Raw genomic sequence first — 20,058 nt, 5'->3', positions numbered from 1 at the left:
TAAACGATGCATATATACACCTAAATACCTTTATCTCCCCCACCCCTGAGAAAAATAAAAACTGAATGTTAAAAAAGAAGCACACATAGAAATTAAAATAACCATAAAAGCCAGCGAAGACAGGATTTATACCCAGGCCAAAAGTGACCAAAACAAGCAAACTATTTCAAAGGTGCAAAAATCCTCATTCAAAAAAAAAAGTTCAACAAGCAACACAAAACTCCAGATTCCATGATAAATACTCAGGATACCAAGGTGAATAACACAATGCTCTGACCTCAGGGGATTCAGAGTCTCTAGGGCAGTCTGACAGGTAAACAAATATTTAAAACACAATGTGCGAGTGCTGAATTTGAGGGATATACAAAATGTTACGGGAGAGTAGAGGATGAGAGGCAGAGCTTTTAGGGGCAGATCAGGGAAGGTAGTATGGTCTAAGGAGACAATGAGAACTAAATCTTGGAACATAAGTAGGTGTTCTTTAGACAAAAGATGGAAGAACACGACGATGTCTTGAGAAATGCAATAATTATTTAACAAGTAACAGTCAATATGGTATAATAAAAGAAACATTTTTCTGTTGAAGACTTATCCCATAAGATTTTTAAAACAATTTAAATAATTTAAATTCAAGGACTCTGAAAAGGTAAAGTTATACAGAATTAGTACAAATCATGTAAAATAATCTTATGGCATTTTATGATAGAATATTACTTATATAATTGAAGCTGAAAATACTTCTAAGATACCAGACCTAGCTTAACGTGGAAAGATGCCTTTTAATTTCATTGAAGATTTTATTATTGTCAAGATGATAAAATGAGATAATGCATGTCATATGCTTTACACAGTGCTTGGCACATAAGGAGTCAATAAGTAAGTGCAAGCTGCTATCACTGTTATCATCATTCAAGGTTTCTTACATTTTTTTACCGTTTATCCATTATGGAGAGACAGAGACAGAGCGTGAATGGGAGAGGGGCACAGAGAGAGAGAGAGAGAGAGAGAGAGAGAGAGAATCAGAAGCAGGCTCCAGGTTCTGATTCTGATTCTGTTCTGCGCTGCCAGAACAAGCCTGATGCAGGACTTGAACTCATGGACCGTGAGATCATGACCTGAGCCAAAGTCAGACACTTAACTGACTGAGCCACACAGGCACCCCAAAGGTTTCTTATATTTTAAAGAACAACATACTTGGAAATGGAACATCTAGCTTTGAGTCTCATTTCTGCAACTAAACTGCTTTGCAAACTTGGACAAGCCACTTAACTTCAGCCACAGTTTACTTGTTATATTAAAGTAAACCCAGATTTCCCTCAGAGGGGTTAGGAGAGAATATTAAAAACATAAGGTATGAAACCAAACCCAATCTATAAATGCCAATTACCTCCCCACAAGTGAAAATTTTTAGGATTACGGTAGAAATACATATATGCCATCTTTAAATCAGCTGCAAGTTGTTTCTCTCAGAAAATGAACGTATTTGCTGAAGACAAATATATCCAGACATTTACACTTCCATAAAATTTGCTATTAATCAATGTCTGCTCTACTTTAGTAAACTGAGAGAGGAATCCCAATTACTGAAAATTAGATTACCTAGACGTAGAATAATTCCTATTATAACTCATTTGTTTTATCCAAGCAAATATGATATATGTGGTGGTTCATTTAATTAATACTAATATATAACAAATCTACTCTTTCTACACAAAATAAATATACTTATGCATACTCTTATTCTGGTTCAAAGTAATATTTAAAGTACCAACATTCAGCCTGATGAAAACTAGTTACCATTTATAAAATTATATAACTAATTATTCCCCAAAACTGAAAATAAATAGTTCACAATACAGTTTTTGCTAGAATCATTTTTGTGTACAAACCCACCAAACTGTCCTGCATTCATTGTGATTTCCTATAAACAGCTAGTCCTGAGTCCTCGACGAGAAGCGTTCCCTACTACAGAACCAACTCTCTGAGGCTGGCTGGACCTTCCCTTCCTCTGCTACTTAATTCCTAGATTTTTCTAACTACTTCACACTTCCTGCAGCCTTAGTTTCCACATCTATAGAGAAGGAATTGTATCTGAATAAGAACTTATTCTGAGGACCAGCTAACACAGTACAATTCCACGAGTGTATTTTAAACAGTAAAGAGATATTAACATATAGGCTAATATTATTTTCTAAAACAACTCATCACAAAATAGTTTTTAATCCCCTAACTTGCCCCTTAGGCTTGTTACTCAAGTAGTCTTCTAAATATTTAAGCTAATACTCCCAGAGGGAGGAATTATTTACCTAGGATCACTATTATGTCTTACTGCATCTCCATGTGAAATTTAGCCATGTGAGGGAAGGAAGAAATCAAAGTGATTCCAGGCAAAGGAACTCGTGTTACTTCAGGTCTATTCCTTCCCCAGTTTTCCATCTTCCATACTCAAAATAGGTAACTGAGAAAAAGTACCCCATGAACTGTTAAAGACTACGCCAGGATGCAGAACAGACTCCCCATGTTTCACTAGAACATGATCTGTGAGTACTTGAGATCCCTTCTCTGAGAGGTTCACCAGGTTCAGGAACTCAAAACTAAAAGAATAGAGCTCAGCTTTATTTAAATCATTATCTTTTTTCTATGATCAGATAATCCACAGACTCAAGATAAGAATTAAAATAACAGGAGTAAGCACTAAATAAACTGTGTACCAAACACTTTACATACATTTATTTCATTTAATCTGCCCAACAACCTTGAGGTAAATACCCTTTTTTACACATAAGGAAACTGAGGCACATAAATTTTTAACAGCTGTATGGTATTCCACAATATGGAGGTAAAGTGATTTATGTAACCTTTTCTTATTCTTGAACATTTAGGTGGTTGCCATTTTTTTTTAATATCATAAAACTACATGTATCCCTCATACTTGTCCACAGGTAATTCTTCCTTAGCCTAAAGAACTAAGGATGACTGAAAGAACCTTTTTTAATTTTTTTTAATGTTTATTCATTTTTGAGAGAGTGAGCAAGCAGGGAAAGGGCAGAGAGGGAAACACAGAATCCGAAGCAGGCTCCAGGCTCCAAGGTGTCAGCACAGAGCCCGACATGGGGCTTGAACCCACAAACCGTGAGATCATGACCTGAGCCAAAGTTGGACGCTCAACCAATTGAGCCGCAATGACAAGAACCTCTTTAGATCTCTTGATACATATGGTTAAAATGTCATTCAGAACAACTCTAACATTTTACATGCCCTACAACATCATTTAAGATTATTTTAGCATGCCTAGGACACAAGGGTAATTTTCTTTTTAGTCACCTGTTTTTCATTGTATATCACTATTATGTTGTTATTTAGTAAAAATAAATTTCTATATTAATTAGCAATGTATATTTCTTTCTTGAATTACAAGTCCATTGCCAAGTTAATATTTTTTTGTTTTGTCCTATGATACTTAATACCTAAGGTTTTTTTAAATTTAATTTAGAATACTGCTCAGGAATCATTGGGGTGCAATGGATAGAAACCTAACTTAAACTGGCTTGAGTAAGACAGGAAATGTATTAGCTTAATGCATTGAAAAGTCTGTGATATAACTGACTTGAAAAGTTCCAAAGATGTCATGGTAATCTATCTCCAGGTTCTCGGTGTTTCTGTGATAGGTCCGTTCTCAAGCATACTCTGCCTCCAAGGCAGATTCCCAAATATAGACTTACATTCTAACATCTTATCAACCGCAATTGTCAGTGTCTTTTGTTGTTGTTGTTGTTGTTATTTTCGTTTTTTTCCCTGACAGAATTAAGTTACCAAGCTGCTCAGATGTGCAACTATATTTTTAACCAAAAGCTGTTACTGATGATCCAGGTCCAGGTTCTGTTTCTGATCCAGGAAAAGAGAAAGGAATCCAGGGAAACCTCAAACCATAGAAGGCAAGAATCAAGAAGGAATGACTCCCCAAAGGAGTGTGAAAAAACTAGACCGGTTAGCAACGGAAAGAATGGATGTTACACAGCCAAAACCAACAGAAAATTGTAACATTCTAGCCCATGGCTGCCCATACACCTTACAAGCTCCCTTCTTTCCATATATGTATAATTTTTAATACCTGTGTTTAACAATGTTACTACCTTAGCCACAGTAGAAAACATACTTATCACTTCAAAGGGTTACAAGGTGAGAGGGGTTGGGGAAGAGACAAAGACAATGTCAAGTTGTTGCATCAAGCTACAAGTCTAAAATCTTTGCACGATGAACAAAGATTATTCTTTGGTCAGATCCAAACGTACATTCTTTTTGGTGGTACCTTATTTTCTGAAAACATATAGCTACATAAATTTAACTATCTCCCTGATACTTAACATACTATGGTAAAAGAACATAAATAAGGGGCGCCTGGGTGGCGCAGTCGGTTAAGTGTCCGACTTCAGCCAGGTCGCGATCTCGCGGTCCGTGAGTTCGAGCCCCGCGTCAGGCTCTGGGCTGATGGCTCAGAGCCTGGAGCCTGTTTCCAATTCTGTGTCTCCCTCTCTCTCTGCCACTCCCCTGTTCATGCTCTGTCTCTCTCTGTCCCAAAAATAAAATAAAAACGTTGAAAAAAAAAAAGAACATAAATAATAACTGCCTCTTAGGAGAGTGGTGAAGATAAACCATGGTCACTGATTCAAAGCATAAACCAGACACTACTGGTTAGAGTAGCAAGAATTCCTTACCCTGGCAATGGAGTTCCTTGTTCAGCCAATTTGGATGTACTCAACCCTACTATTCTCAGAAGACCCTGCTTGTCCATTTACCCTCATGGCCTTAGATTGTCCATCTGGCAGCTCTACTGCTTCAGCACTTATTAAATTATTAAACCACTTTCACTTATTAAAACCCAGAACTGCCGTAGAAGGAAAAGAACACAAGTCTGTTTACCAGGCTTGAAGTAACCCTAGAAAGTAGTTTTCCTAAAAACTTAGTAAGCTCTTGGTCTATTAACTTCAGTCACCTGAATGAATTAGCATCAAAGCCAGAGATCTTGTCAAGATACAAACAGCTTACCAATCTAGATTTCCATCTTTTCAGTTTCCTAACAATATTCAGTCTCACAGCAACAAACCTCCACAGTACTCATGCCCTTCACCCCCGGCTTAATGATTTTCCTTGAAGCAATGTGAAATGATAACCTGAGTGAGGAGGCATGGCTGTTCTCTCACCTGTTCCCTGGCTGCATCCTCTTTTAAAGCTCTTTAGTAACTGGATTGTTCCTTTGGTCAGGAAGCTGAGAGTATAATGCACTGAGGTGCTTGAGAGAAGCTTATAAAATAGAACTTTAAGTGGTTCTAATTTAAACTCCTGCCAACTTTAGCATGAGGTTAAAAAAATTTTTTTTAATTTAAAAAAAGTAGGTTTTTAAAAAAAAATTTTTTTTAACGTTTATTTATTTTTGAGACAGAGAGAGACAGAGCATGAACAGGGGAGGGTCAGAGAGAGAGAGAGGGAGACACAGAATCTGAAACAGGCTCCAGGCTCTGAGCAGTCAGCACAAAGCCCGACACAGGGCTCGAACTCACATACTGCGAGATCGTGACCTGAGCCGAAGTCGGACGCTTAACCGACTGAACCACCCAGGCGCCCCCAAAAAAGTAGGTTTTTTAAACTTCAAGGTTCTTGATATTCTGATGCTCTGCTATGCATAGCTGCAAGCAGAAAGGGCCTCTCTTACTTGGAAAGACAGTATCTTCTTCCCTCTCTGCTCTCAAGCATGCCAGCGTGCACCAAAGCTAGTTGCTGTCTTATAAAACATTATCAAAGGCCACAAGAAGTGACCAAAACACTCCAGTATCACTGAAGTTACAGCCTCAGTCTTCCATGGGCAAAGGTAACACCAGTGACAATTTAAAACAGCTGTTCTGTAATTCCTTAAAAGGAATTGCTATGGAAAAGCAAAGTCTTCACTGCCTTCATTTCAAAATGAAATGTCCAGTTTCCGTTTACTAAAGTCTATGCTAGGGAGGATTCTTTCCATTTACAAGTGACAAAACCCCAATTTAAAATGACTTTAAGCTAATAAGAATAAGAATGAGAAACTTTAAAGGAGACAATGTAATGGTTAGAAGATAATCCACACAGGCACAGGGAATTGCAGGGGCTCAAGCATAACCAAGAATATACTTCTCACTCTCTCTTCCTATTTAGTCAAATTCTAACACAGTCACCCACAGGTATAGGCTACATCTACCAGTTCAGCATCACCAACAGAAAATTTCAGTGCCAAGTCTTGTGACTGACCCTGTGGCTCCCCTAGAGTTAAGTGTTTATGCCTGAACCAGTCTCAGTGATTCTGGCCATGCCTGGGTTATATCCCCAGCCCAGGGAAACCAGCTGAATTAAGAATGGGGGATAGGTGGTTCCTCAAGGGCAACTGCATCCCCCTTACCAAAAAAGGGCAACGTATGGTAGACATCAAAAACAAGAGATGTCCACTATTCCTGGAAATATGACAAATTATAACAATGCTTTTTTAATTTATATCCAATGCATTATTCTTTGCTAATAACATCTTTGTTGTGTGCTTATATATTTGACATACACATAAATCATTAAAAAGTTTGTATCAGATTCTTCTTCCAATATGCCAGTTTAAAATACCATTTACATATGTAGTAAGGCCTATGTAACTCATACATATTCAACATGCATTTCTAGTGATAGAACTAGGCAATACACTACGTGACAATGAGTCTAATTGATGTCAGGATGTTGGGACTGCACGCTACTGTTGATCATAATTTCAGAAACTGGTCTTCTACTGCCTATAACAGTGTCTTGCCTACTCAAAATGCACTTAACTTACCCAAATCTCCTGAAATTTACTGAACACTGTACTCAAAGTACAGAAAAACAAAATAGTTGTATGGGTACATAATGGTGGTCAGCGTATCAGTTGTTCACCCTCATGACCCAGTAGCTAACTGGGGGATGTGACTTGCTGCCCAACATCATGAGAGAGGATCATATTGCATATCACCATCCCAGGAAAAGATCAAAAGTCTAAGTATGGTTTCTAGTGAGTATCACATTTACACCATTGTAAAGTCAAAAATCGTAACCATCATTTGAGTCGGGGACCTGCCCTCTTGGGGTTCACAGCAGAAGAGGGGAAACACATATAAATAACAACACTAGAGATGATAGGTATATCTCTGTAAAAGGAGACACAGGTTTGCCACTATCCAAAAGTAGAGTGTTCCCATGAAACTTTTCATAAGTCGAAATGGCATAAGGTAAAGAGTATCCCCCACTCTCCAAAAGTTGGCAATAGGCTACTTCACTTTCACAAAAGACCTATTACTAATACAGCAACAGCTTTTTTTTGTAAAAGTAAAAATCCTCTTCAGATTTCTTTTGGTTAACAAAAACAGTACTAATACAGGTCTTTCATAAAAGTGAAGGGGCAAAACACCAACTTTTGGAAAGCAGGGGATACTTATATGCTGACGATGCATAAAATATGCACAGTAGAGTCAAAAAATAAGAAACCTATGAAACTGATGCAAACCAGTATTTAAAGTAAATATTCAAAAATGTGAATGACTGAAATTTATGACACAGCACATCTGTGATCCAAAATGGGGGTTGAGTCTGCTAGGACCAAAGCATCTCTCTACACCTCTCTACATCTCTATGGTTTGGAGAAACCATAGTAGAAAGAAAACTTTGAGATACATTTATTTATTTAACAGCACAGTATTTGCCAAAAACTGACTAGCAATATACAAAATACTTGTTTAAAATTAATATACCTTGATCATAACCTGGCTATAAAGTATTTGCTGTTTAAGGTCTTGTTTTTTATTCAAGAATAATTAACATACAGTGTTACATTAGTTTTAAGTGTTCAATATAATGATTCAACAATTCTATACATTTCTCAGTGCTCATCAAGACTGCTTTAGTGTCATTACATGGCTAAATTAATCTTTCTGTGGAAAATCTCAGAACTCTAGAAATGGCAAATTCCAATGTTACCAATGCATTCTTAACTTCCGATACCCAATAGCAAAAATAAAATATAATTCAAGTTAATATGAAAAAGCTTACATGTCAACATAAATTAAAATGCAAAAAATTCCCTTTTAATACAAGTAAATGCGGTTTTGTTAATATTAAGGACTTCCATGATTCTAAGACGCAACTACATATTTTTTAAATAAATTTGGTTCAAACGCAGAACATACCTTTCATTTGTGAAATTCTAAGTATCTTTAAAGTGAAAATGATTCTGATTATCAAGCTACAAATGAAAAACCTCTAAGAAAGTTACTGTCACATGCAAGTACAAGAGAATAACGTAAAAATTCCCTTTTAACTAAAATACTATGATCCATATGCAAAATCCCCTCCAAGTATCCAGTACTGCTTTCAATACAATATGCTATTTACATGTAAAAAAATAAAATTATCTGAGGAATTATTTTCTACAGGTAAAGATACACTGATATTGCACTGTAATTTGTGAAAAAAATGTTTACAAATTAAATGCTATAGAATTATACTACCTAAGACAGCTATTCAAAAAACCCTGTTGTGAATTCTTCCATTAAGTAAATGTCAGTCCTCTATTTTATCTTTTCTAAAACTATGTTTACATTAAAATCTTTGATTAAAAGAAACTTTCATATTATAAACAAAGAACACATAATATTTACATAGCATTTACTTCAAGGAAAGAAAAACCTTATATAAACACATGTTAAGGATGTTTACAAAGGAAGCATTGGACTAAGCAGTATGCCTGTTTTGTAACTGCAACAGACAACCAAATTCCTTCCTTATCTATAGTTAGACTCTCTTATACTGCCACATTAAATAATTCTTCCTAAATCCAAAGTTTGTTGATGATCATCTTCTTTCACAGATAAAGCTACATTACAAAATCCTTGACAATATATTCTCATTGTAACATTATTTATGAATTAATTTACTCATCTTCCTAATGCTATAAATACAAATATGGAGTGCTATATATTAATGTTTCGAGTTAACAGTATCATTATACAAAATACATTCCTCTACAATAGAAATTACTCATTTTATTTCTCATTACATTGGTGATTCTTCAACAAACTCACAATCCACTTCAGTAATGGAAGCAGCTCTACCTTTGGCAAACAAAAGCAGAAAAAGTACAACCATGGCTGTGTAGAAGTCCTATATATCACTACATGCTTAAACTTTACTCAGCAAAACTTTTAATTCTTTGGGGAAGGCAAGAGAGAAATAGTACCTGAAAACCAAGTATTAGTATTCTCATACTATCTACAGATAAGAAATGTATGTACAGGAAAAATAGAAAGAAAAATATTTTGGCAAAGGTGACTGAGACTGTTTAAGGTAGAAACTGTTTTGTTTTGAAGTTTCATTAGCTCCCCTCCCTTCTTTTCTGTCATAAAGGGCACTGTGATAGAGGTTTCACCATTTCCACCTAATTTTTTTTATTTAATGTTTTAAATTAAGATTGGAAATTTTAAAAACTCATTTTAGAGATAATATTACAAGCGTCCACCTTCTAACTAGTCATTGAATGCTCCACATGGATTTTACTGATTTATTTAATAGAATTAAATTTTGATAATTATTTTTTAACTGCCTATGATTCCAAATTATTTTCAGAACCAGCTTAAATTTTCACATGACATTTTCATTATGAGTATATTAGAAAGATAAACCCTAAACTTACAGTTCAGGAAACATTACCCTTCAAGTAACCAATCTGAATTCCACAATCAATATAATTAACAACTTAATAGTAAATAACTCCTTTTGTCTTTCATCCTTTCTCCAGAAGTTTCCATTTAAGGGACTTCTTGCATTCTTTAAATATGTACAAGGAAATTTTAAACCTAACCTTTTTTATGCCACGATCAATGCAGTTACAAGGTCTTATGTGGATTTGGGGACATAACATTTCAGTATTACCTTATTTCTGATTACTCTAATCAAGCTTAACAGTAAAGTTAATTTCTAACATAGTGTTTGCATACTGAAACTTCACGCCAGATTTTCACTGCACTGTACAAGAGTTAAATTTCTTTTTTATCTCAAAAGAAGTGCTTCACTTCCTTTCTTAACCTACTGTATATCTATAGAACCCCATCTGTTAAGAACTGATCTGGCATACATCATTACTGCTGCAGAGTCTGAACTGGTTACACATTCCAATCAGTTTCCAGCTTGTGAGAGCTCTATTGCCTCTTACCATTGCAAAATGTATTAAGCATAGAAATACTTATTAAAATAACCCAATACCACATAATCTAAATAAAAATGATACTGATTAGGTGAAAACCGGGGGGGGGGGGATTTAAATGTGTTCTTTCAAATTTTTAAAAATACAATACCTGCTAACATTCTAACACGTTTTGAGATTTCATCTTATTTTAAGAAAAGGCAAGTTACTGACCTCCTATTCGCAGCTAGTTAAAATTAAAACTCCCAAGAAACAATATTTCTATTACTGTTTTGAAAAGAATTTGGTTATATCAACGTGGTGACATTTCCCCAAACTTACATTGACTTTTGTGGTGCTTTATTTGAAGGTACACAGAAGTAGAAAGCGGTGTATTCTATTTAAACAGTAATAAATATAACAAAGACATATTCTCCTATCTTTGATTTGATGTACTAGCAAAAAAAAGAAAAGAAAAGAAAAGAAAGGAAAAAAAAAACACTTCAACTTTTCTGTGAATTTAAGAGGTTCATAAACCACAGACATTAATCCATGTCTCAGGGCACCAGTGCTGCAGCTTTCTTTCAGTTTTCCAATAGATCAAATAAAAATAATTGCTTGGCTAAAAAATCAGACTGCATGGGTGTTATAAAATCCCCCTGCAAGCATATTTTTATATTCCTGGGACTCCACACCAAATACAATAGTCAACTGATCGTTCGATTTAAGCCTTGTCTTCCAAAATCCTACCTTACGTGTGTCAAAGACTAGATATTGCAGAGGAAACTGTTTTTAAAAGCTTTGCTGCAGCAAAAACTGCATTTGCAAAACATTAAAAATGAACTACTCTTTAATTATCTGCAATTTATGATTCTCCTCTCTTTATTCCCATTTCTTCCCCTGACATCTTGAACGCTTCGTAGGCTCTCCGTAGATAGCGCAAAACATTAAGTCATACACAGTTCTGCAGTAACTCTTTCTTATCATGAAACAAACCAACACCTTTCCTTTGGTCTTTATCCACATGCCACGCTCTCGGAAGGCAACCATAGAAACCAACCTGTATGATTTGGTGCCCTCACATTTTAACACCTTGTGCACACACACACACACACACAAATGACTAACAGGTCAGCATATTCAGGGCAATATTACAAAGAAAGAAGGCTGCCTAAAAAGAGATGGGGCGCGGGGTGGGGGCGGGAGGGGGGTAGATACTGCTACAACACTCTCCATCATAACCTCTGAATATATTTAAAGGCAGATGCAAAACTGCATCATTTCCCTCATTCGAAAACATCACAGCCCAGCTGCTCAAGTTAGAGCTAATGCGCTTCTCACATTTCAGTAGCACGGGGGAAATTAGGCTCTAGGGGCAAGGCTTTCATCCTCGGAGAGCGACACCACGGACAATTAAGAGCGTAGAAAAAAGAACCCCGGAGAACAGGGAGGTCTCCTCTCCCCCCTAACTAAACTCTCAAGTCGACCCAAACCCTGCACAAGGGATGATTTCTACTCATAGGAGAAGTGATGGTAAGCGGTGTTAACTTGGGCACCGCACTCAGGTGGCAGGAGAGGACCAGAGGAGAGCGGGGAGGTGGCGTGGCTAAGGTTGCGCGCAAGCAGGTCACCCGCTGGGCAATACCCGCCCGACGATCGGTGCTCCCAGGGATGCGCTGCGTGTGCGACCCCATGGGTGGAGGTGTGGGAGCGCGAGGCGGGGGGGGGGGCGGGGGGGGGAGGCTATGGGGGCTGGGAGGCAGATGGAGAGCACGCCTTTTCCCTTACCAGGTTGAGCACCGTCTCCACGATGTCCCTGTTGCTGACCTCTCCGACCTGTATGAGTCCAATCAACACTGCGAATTTCATCCGGATGTTGCGGATCGGCACGGAAGGGTTAATCATCCCCGCGGGCAGCACCACCGAGCCGGAGCCGGACGCCCCCCTCAGCTCCCCCATCCCGCTGCCCCCGCCGCCGCCGCCGCCCCCGCCGCCTCCGCCTCCGGCCCCGACGGCGATGAGCCCCACGGGCTGAGGCTCGAGCCCCGGGCCCGGGCCCGGCTTCTCGCTCGCCATTTGCCCCCCTCCTGGGGAGAAGGGAAGAGCAGAGGCGCTGCCTCCGCCGGTACCGTTATACCTGCCTCGGCCCCCGCCCCCCGGCCGTCGCCTCGGAGCCCCAGCATCCACCAGCGCCGCGGCGCCGGGCCCGCTCCCGCCTGCGCGTCCGCCCGGCCCGCTCCGGCGCCCTCCCCGGCGGAGGCGGCGGGTTATTCCCAGGCTTATTCCCGGCGGTGGCTGCGCCGCTAACCGCTGCCCGGCGAGCGGCAGTGCCCGCCCAGCAGCTGGACCGCGGCTGCCGCCGCCGCTGCCTCCTCTCTCTCCCCCTCCCGGTCCGTCCGGCCCGGCCCGCCCCCCGCGGAGATGCGGCCGCCGCTCCGAGAAGCCCCGGGGCGCGAGCGGCTGGCCAGCACGCTGGCCGGTGCGGAAGCTCAGGCTGTGGCCGACGCTACTGACGCTGCCGCTGCCGCCGCTACGGGCGCCACTGTTGTTGTGAAGCCCCGACGCCGCCGCTCACTCCGCCATGTTGCCGCCCCCTGCCTGCGGTAGCGGCCACTGCGCCTGCGCAGAGCCTCCGGGGGCGGAGCCCTCGGAGCACCCCCTCTTTTGCCCTGCCCTCCTTCTCTTTCCACCCACCCACCCCGCCACCCCTCGTTCCTCCCCCAACCACCCTGAACGGATAGACAGGTGAGCAGGTGCATGGGGACCGCTGCCAGACCCCGGGGCGAGCTGGTAGAGGCGGGGCGGAGAGTGGCTTCCGCGTACTTTTTCCCTTGAGGGTGGATTCTCCGGCTGAGGAAGGACACAGGGAGTGTGTGTCTTGCCTCCGCTGCCTCCTCCTCCTTCCCTCAGTATCCTCTTGCTAAGAGGAGGTTCATCATCTTCGCCTTCATCATTGCATCCAGCAGCTGTCACTGCCAGTGCCACGTGCCTCGTAAGGTAGGGGAGTGGCAGACGACCTCTTTCTGCCCCTCTTCGCCCTTCCTCGCAGTATTTCCCGCCTCCCCCCACCACCCCCACCTCCGAATTTCCTTAATAAAAAGTGGCTGGCAAAGCAGAAACAAACGCACGGTGGGGAAAGATCTTGCATTGTCGGGGAAGGATACGGATGGAGTGTAATGGTTCTTTCTCTACAGCCATGAAAGAGGCTGACACCTGCACACACAGGAACGACTTAAAATAGAACTTGTCAAACAGTGATCCGCTCTGGATGGAGCTCCCAACAACAAACAGCTCTTGAACTCGCCTACCAGCCTAAAAAGGCTGCACTGTGTGACACTAAGGGTAGTTTGCTGCGAACTACAAACCCCACATTTTAAAAATCCCTTGCAGTCTTCGGCTACGATGCCAGCTAATGATACTTCCCTTTTTCTTAGTCGTGTACAGTTCAGAGGTTTTTGAAATGATCTAAAAACGTAGGGAATCCTCACGGCCAGCCTTAATCTGTGAAAAAAAGTAGATTACTGTATCTGCACAAATATAAAAACAAAAATATTACTGTCAGTTTAAGAAAATTAAAATATATATGGTAATCTTGCTGCTACTATTGAATTAAAACTAAGTAGGCATGACTGCTGTTTTCTTTGAAATGAAGGATGTAATTTTCCTTAATATTTCATGAAGTATGCCCTTTTCAATAAAGCCACCAGAAATATTTGGTATCTTGAGGTATATTCAGGTCATTCCAATTGTTATCTCATATAAGAAAAGTCAATATACAAATCTATCATAATCCGATTTTTTATTACATTTAATCGGAACAGCTAGTCAAGTTAACTCTCAGGATATTGGAACATGGTAAAATTCTAAAGTACTATAGGTTGTGTATAACACAGCTCCTCAAAACCGGCCCTTAGGATTAGTTTTGAGTTGTGTGTGAATTTGTTTAAACTTGCACTGAATTGATTAAATCATCAAGCGAAAAAATCCCTTTTGAAAGAAGTGGTAATTGGTATGTCCATTTATATTAAATGACTGTTGAATTATAAAATGCTAAAATGATTGAAACTTTATGAAAAACTTACAAAACCGATAACTTTTAATAGTATGAGTTAGATATGCTATAATTTAAAAATCCTGTGACATATATAACCACCTATAACATTTTTAGTGCTGTCTACTTTTGCAAGTGCTATTTTCATTTGTAAATCTAAAATGATGTATCTTAAATATGTAAATCCAGACTGAAAGATCATCTCACTGGCTTTTTTTCACGCCGCCGTGTGTGAAAATATGGCAGCAGGTTCTACCTCTTCCTATTTTTAGACTTCTTGCATGAGTGCTTTGAGAGACAGTGACAACCTGAACTTTCTATTTCCTTTCCAAATGAATAGCTTAACATCATGTTAATATTTTCACTTTAATTTTCTCTGTATTGCTTCTTAAGCAGTATGGGTGTGTGCTTTGGTTTTGTTTTTCTTATTCGTTCAATTTGTATGTGTTCATTTTCCTTTAGTGGAGATAGGGAGTGGGTAAAAAGGATGTCACTTTTTCAAAGTAGGAAAACTCTGATACTGTCATACACGTACCAATATCAGAAATATTTTAAAAAGCTTACCTATTAAAAAAATGTTCTCCAGTACACTGTCAGCTTCTTGAAGGCAGTATGGTACTGTGGAAAGTGCAGCTTTCTCACAACTTGCTACCTGTTCAGCCTACTCAATTTATTGAGCTAAGTCTCCTCATTCACTAACAGGGATAAGAATATCTATCCCATAGGGAAGTAAGAATTCAATGAAATTACTTGAACTCAACAGCCAGCATATAGTAAATATGTCCTTGTACCCTTAGTATACAGACACAATATGTGTTGAATGACCTATAAACACATGTAAAACCAATTATAACCACATACAGGTCTTTATAATTGCACAGTTATATGTTTTCAATAGTATCCCCAAAAGCATAAAGTTTAGAAAAGAAGCAGGTTTGTTTCCTTTTAGCCTACAAAGCCTATGTCCCTGCAAATATACAACTAGCTTAGTGTTTACATTAACTAACAATATTTTGACATAGAAGCTACCTAAAATATTCATTTTTTAAGTCCCCAGATTAAACAATATTTTGTGGTGAATATTAATTTTGTACACATTTTTACTTTAATAGATGCATACCCCTGCTTCCAAAGGATGATTTTTCAAAGAAAAGAAGCCCATGAATCTGAGTTCTAAGAAAGAATTTTAAAAATTTTAATTCCAGTATAATTAACATGCAGTGTTCGATTAATTTCAGGTATACAATATAGGGATACAGTGTTACAGATGACATATCAAGAAGTGATATTGCATAGTGGTTGAGAACACATGCTCTGGGGGCAATAGAACCTGGGTTTGGATTCCAGTTCCCTCAGCCACTATCTGCATAATCTTTGGTAAATGACTTCTCTTCAAAGCCATAGTTTATCAAATCCAAATTAGAGATTCATAGGATTAAAAGATGAAAGAAGTTAATACATTTGAAGTACTAATATAGTAGCAAGTGTCAATAAATAATGTTTTCGTTCATTGGCTATGGGAAAACACGTTGTTGTAGTTATTTTTGTGTTTTCAGCACCTAACATGGCTGGCTTGTAATTTACATTTAATAAAAGTGTTCAAAAATAAATGAGTGAAAACAGCAATTCTCCTGGCTAAATAGTCCCATTTCCCTTGACCTGTTCTTTAAAGAACAGGTTTCTAGCTTTCCTCTAAATTTTATCTGAAGAGTGTGGTGTTCAGGTAGGCAGGTTTAGACCAGTAGGTTTAGACCAAGTTTAGACAGGGAATAACTCTTTTTTTTTTTTTTAAGTTTATTTATTTATTTTGAAAGACAGGGAGAGAGAGAGAGAGAGAGAGAGAGAGAGAGAAAGTGTGTGTGTGTGTGTGTGTGTGTGTGTGTGTGTGTGTGTGCGCGCGCGCGCGCGCACGTGCACAAACAAGGGAGAGACGGGGAGAGAGGGAATCCCACGCGGGCTCAGTGCTGTCACTGCAGAACCCCAGGAGGGGCTAGATCTCACTGTGAGATCGGGACCTGAGCCAAAATCAAGAGGCAGAGACTAAACCCACTAAGCCACCCAAGAGCCCCCAGAGAATAACTCTCACCTGAACCTCAACCTTTAGAAATACAACTCATGTTAATGTAGCCCCATATCGGTTTAGTTTGGTTTCATTCTGGGTTTGACAGCAACATGACACTAATGATTGATGTTTGGCATATAATAATTTTGGTTCCATTCCCCTCTCATGTTAAAATTCTTATCAACTGAACACCAAGGCTTTTTATTTTGCTGTTATTGTTTTGTTTTGTTTCTAGGCATGCTGCTGCTAAGCAGTAACACAACCCCCCCCCCCATTTTGAAATATAGAGTACAGGATTTTACATATATATTTAAATTTAATTTAATTCCTTTTTTATTTTATTCAATTTTTTATTTAATTTTCCATTTAAATTTAATTTGCTGGGAATTTCTTAATCCTATTTATATCATACAAAAAAATGGTCTTCTTCCTATTATATTATCTGCAAACTTGAGCACAACACTTCTATATCTTCATCCAAATATTTGATTAAACAGGATAAAAACAGCTCTATAGTCACTAGAAACATTCTGATTGAAATCAATTCACATTTTTCAAACTGTAAGCCTCAACCTATTAGTGAGCCTTGAAATAGATTCAGTAGGTTGCAACTAGCAGTTTAATGAAATAGAATAGAAAACAGAGTGAAAATATCAAGTGCATCTATTATTTTAATTATATATATATACATACATTATACATATGTATATATATGTATGCTTACATGTAAAATATCTTTTACTGTAAGTCATAACCAAGACGTTTGGAAATCATTGATTTAAGTTGTTTATAAGCACTTCAACTATTAAACAGCTACCATCCTGTGCTAACAACTAGCCTATATTTCTCTAACTTGTGCAGAAGAATATCATAAGGGAACTTGACAAGTGGCTATTTGAAGTCCGGAGGCACTGTCTCTGTGCCTGGGTGAAATTAAAATAAAAACTATAGAGAGGTGTGAATTATTATGTTTCCAACATAACAAGCTAACCACAACGTAAACAAGAAAATGTGTTTAATGTGGTGACAAGACTTACTGCTTCTTTTTCCAATGAATGAACCATTCTGTAATCTCACCTGCAGGTAATATTAAGCTACCTGCTATGGTTTTTCAAGAATTTATCTCCTCCTTCTCTCCTTTGACACTTTAATTCTCCAGCACTTCTCTATGACTCCTCAAAGACCACTGAGAGTTGTTAAACATGATCTAGTTTTCAGATTCTTTCAGGATCAATGTATATAATTTGTCCTGCCTTGGGAACTTGAAATCATTTAGACTAGCTAGGTGCCTTTTTATAATTTCTTCACCAAATTTTAATTTCACTTTCCTCCAACTAGTTAGTTCTACATTTCTCACCCCAACTTTTTTCCTGAGCAGAAAACACAGATGCAAAATAGAAATTCAATACTTGTTAACGAATTTGACACAGATTTGGAATGGCTAAAATGTTGATGCTTACCAGCCAACAAATATCTGAGGGCCTACTGCGTGTAAGAAAGTAGACTAGTAGAAATGAATGATTTCAAATTTTCCATTTAATCAGCATGTCAATACATTAAATGTATCAGATAAGTGGCATAGAAATAATAGGCACTCTTGATTTTTGAAAGAACTAGACATCATGCAACCATAATGCACACATATATACCCTAAAATATCCCCCTGAACATACATACAAATGCACCACACACACATGCATGTTCACCATCAGATTGGTCACACCTCTGCCCCTTCTTCCTGGGCAAGATACCCAGCATGTATCTCATTCTTTTCATCCTCAGTGAGAACCTACTCACTTCATACCTGCTCTCCTTGTCTCCACATTCACTCTTCTCCAATCCATCCTGTACGTGGTAATTGTCCTAAAGTTCCAACTTTGTGGATGGATTGGTGTGGTCAGAATTTTTAACTTATTATTGATTATTAATTTATTTAATGTATTAATTATAATAACATCTACATGCATCCATGTCTTCTGTTCAAAAAGTCTAAAAAATGAAGCCCAGAGTCCTTATCTTAGCCCCAAAGGCCCTCCATGCTTAAGCTTACTTTCTAGTTTACCTCATTCTGTTCTGGGCAGGAAAGCTACAACAATGGCTCTCAACTTTTTTAGAAAAATTTTTTAATGTTTTTATTTATTTTTGAGACAGAGAGAGACAGAGCATGAGCAGGAGAGGGGCAGAGAGAGAGGGAGACACACAATCCGAACCAGGCTCCAGGCTCTGAGCTGTCAGCACAGAGCCCGACGCGGGTCTCGAACTCCTGGAATGTGAGATCATGACCTGAGCCGAAGTCGGGCGCTCAACCGACCGAACCACCCCAGCTCTCAACATTTGTAAGTACTATGACTCTTTTCATCATGAAAAAAAATTGTAGACTCCTAGATTCCTACCCAAGAAATTTGTTATTTTAATATCCATTGCGAAAAATACAGTAATGGAAAGCCATTCAGTTGAGTAATGCTACTTACATAATTTTAACTTTTTAAAAGCCACAACATGTATATATATATTTGAAGGCAAACACACACACACACACACACACACACACACACACACACACACATACACACACTGTGTTGTGGGTTGATTTGTGTTCCCCCAAAAATATGTTCAAGTGCTGTCTCTGGTACCTGGGAATGTGACCTTGTTTGGAAGTAAGACCTATGTAGATACTCCCAAATTTAGTTGAGGTTATGCTTGAATTACATAGGCCCTTAACCAAATATGACTGGTATAAGAAAAGGGAAAGACGGGCACCTGGGTGGCTCAGCCGGTTAAGCGTCTGACTCTTGATTTTGGCTCAAGTCATGATCTCATGATTCATGAGATCAAGCCCCCCATGGAGATCTGCACTGAGAGCATGGAGCTCCCTTGAGATTCTCTCTCTCTGTGCCTACACCGGGCACTTGTACGTGCAATCTCTCTCAAAATAAATAAATAAACATAAAGAAAGAAAGAAAGAAAGAAAGAAAGAAAGAAAGAAAGAAAGAAAGAAAGAAAGAAAGAGAGAGAGAGAGAGAGAGAGGGAGAGAGAGAAAGAAAGAAAGAAAGAAAGAAAGAAAGAAAGAAAGAAAGAAAGAAAGAAGAAAGAAAGAAAGAAAAGGGAAAGTGATACACAGCTGAACAGGCACCCAGAAAGATGATGGTTTGAAGACAGACACAGGGAAGAAGTCCATGTGAAGACAGAGGCAGAGACTGAAGTTATGCTGCTCTAAGCCTAGGAAAGGTAAGGGTTCCCAGCAACCACCAGAAGCTAGGAAGAGGCAAGAAAAGACTTTTTTAAAAATTGATGTATAGTTGATATACTATGTTATATTTGTTCAGGTGTACAACATAGTGATTTGACCATTCTTTACATTACTCTGCTACCATGATAAGTGTAGTCACCATACAACATTATTACAATAGTATTGACTATATTCCTTATGCTGTACTTTTCATCTCCATGACTTATTTATGTTATAACTGGAAATTTGAATCTTGTAATCCCCTTCACGTATTTCACCCATTCCCACATCTACCTGCCCTCTGGCAACCACCAGTTTGTTCTCTGAATTTAAGTCTGTTGCTTTTGTCTGTTCCTTTGTCTTGTTTTATAGATTGCACATATAAGTAATATCAAATGATATTTGCCTTTCTCTGTTATGGAAGATATCAGTATGGAGATTCTTCAAAAAATTGAAAATAGAAATACCATATGACCTAGTAATTCCACTACTGGGTACT

General features: G+C 38.8%; 1 protein-coding gene and 1 long non-coding RNA gene across 12 annotated transcripts in view; one reads left to right on the top strand and one right to left on the bottom strand.

The window, feature by feature from the left end:
- Positions 1-12,603, bottom strand: part of NBEA (neurobeachin) — a 689,863-nt gene extending 677,260 nt beyond the window's left edge. For all 10 annotated transcript variants that reach the window (XM_040448178.1, XM_040448180.1, XM_040448182.1 and 7 more), the window contains exon 1: positions 12,005-12,603. In XM_040448178.1, the coding sequence (XP_040304112.1) occupies positions 12,005-12,292 (288 nt within the window). In that variant the 5' untranslated portion in view covers positions 12,293-12,603. The remainder of the gene's footprint in view (positions 1-12,004) is intronic.
- Positions 12,604-12,627: 24 nt separating this feature from the next.
- LOC121012852 (uncharacterized) overlaps positions 12,628-20,058 on the top strand; it is a 91,980-nt gene continuing 84,549 nt past the window's right edge. The window contains exon 1 of one of the 2 annotated variants that reach the window (XR_005782361.1): positions 12,628-12,961. This is a non-coding gene — a long non-coding RNA (uncharacterized LOC121012852). The other variant, XR_005782362.1, reaches the window with a different exon arrangement.

This window comes from Herpailurus yagouaroundi, unplaced genomic scaffold (assembly GCF_014898765.1).
Source record: "Herpailurus yagouaroundi ecotype Mexico unplaced genomic scaffold, PumYag 197, whole genome shotgun sequence".
Taxonomy (NCBI): domain Eukaryota; kingdom Metazoa; phylum Chordata; class Mammalia; order Carnivora; family Felidae; genus Herpailurus; species Herpailurus yagouaroundi.
This window is presented reverse-complemented; position numbering and strand designations above follow the sequence as displayed.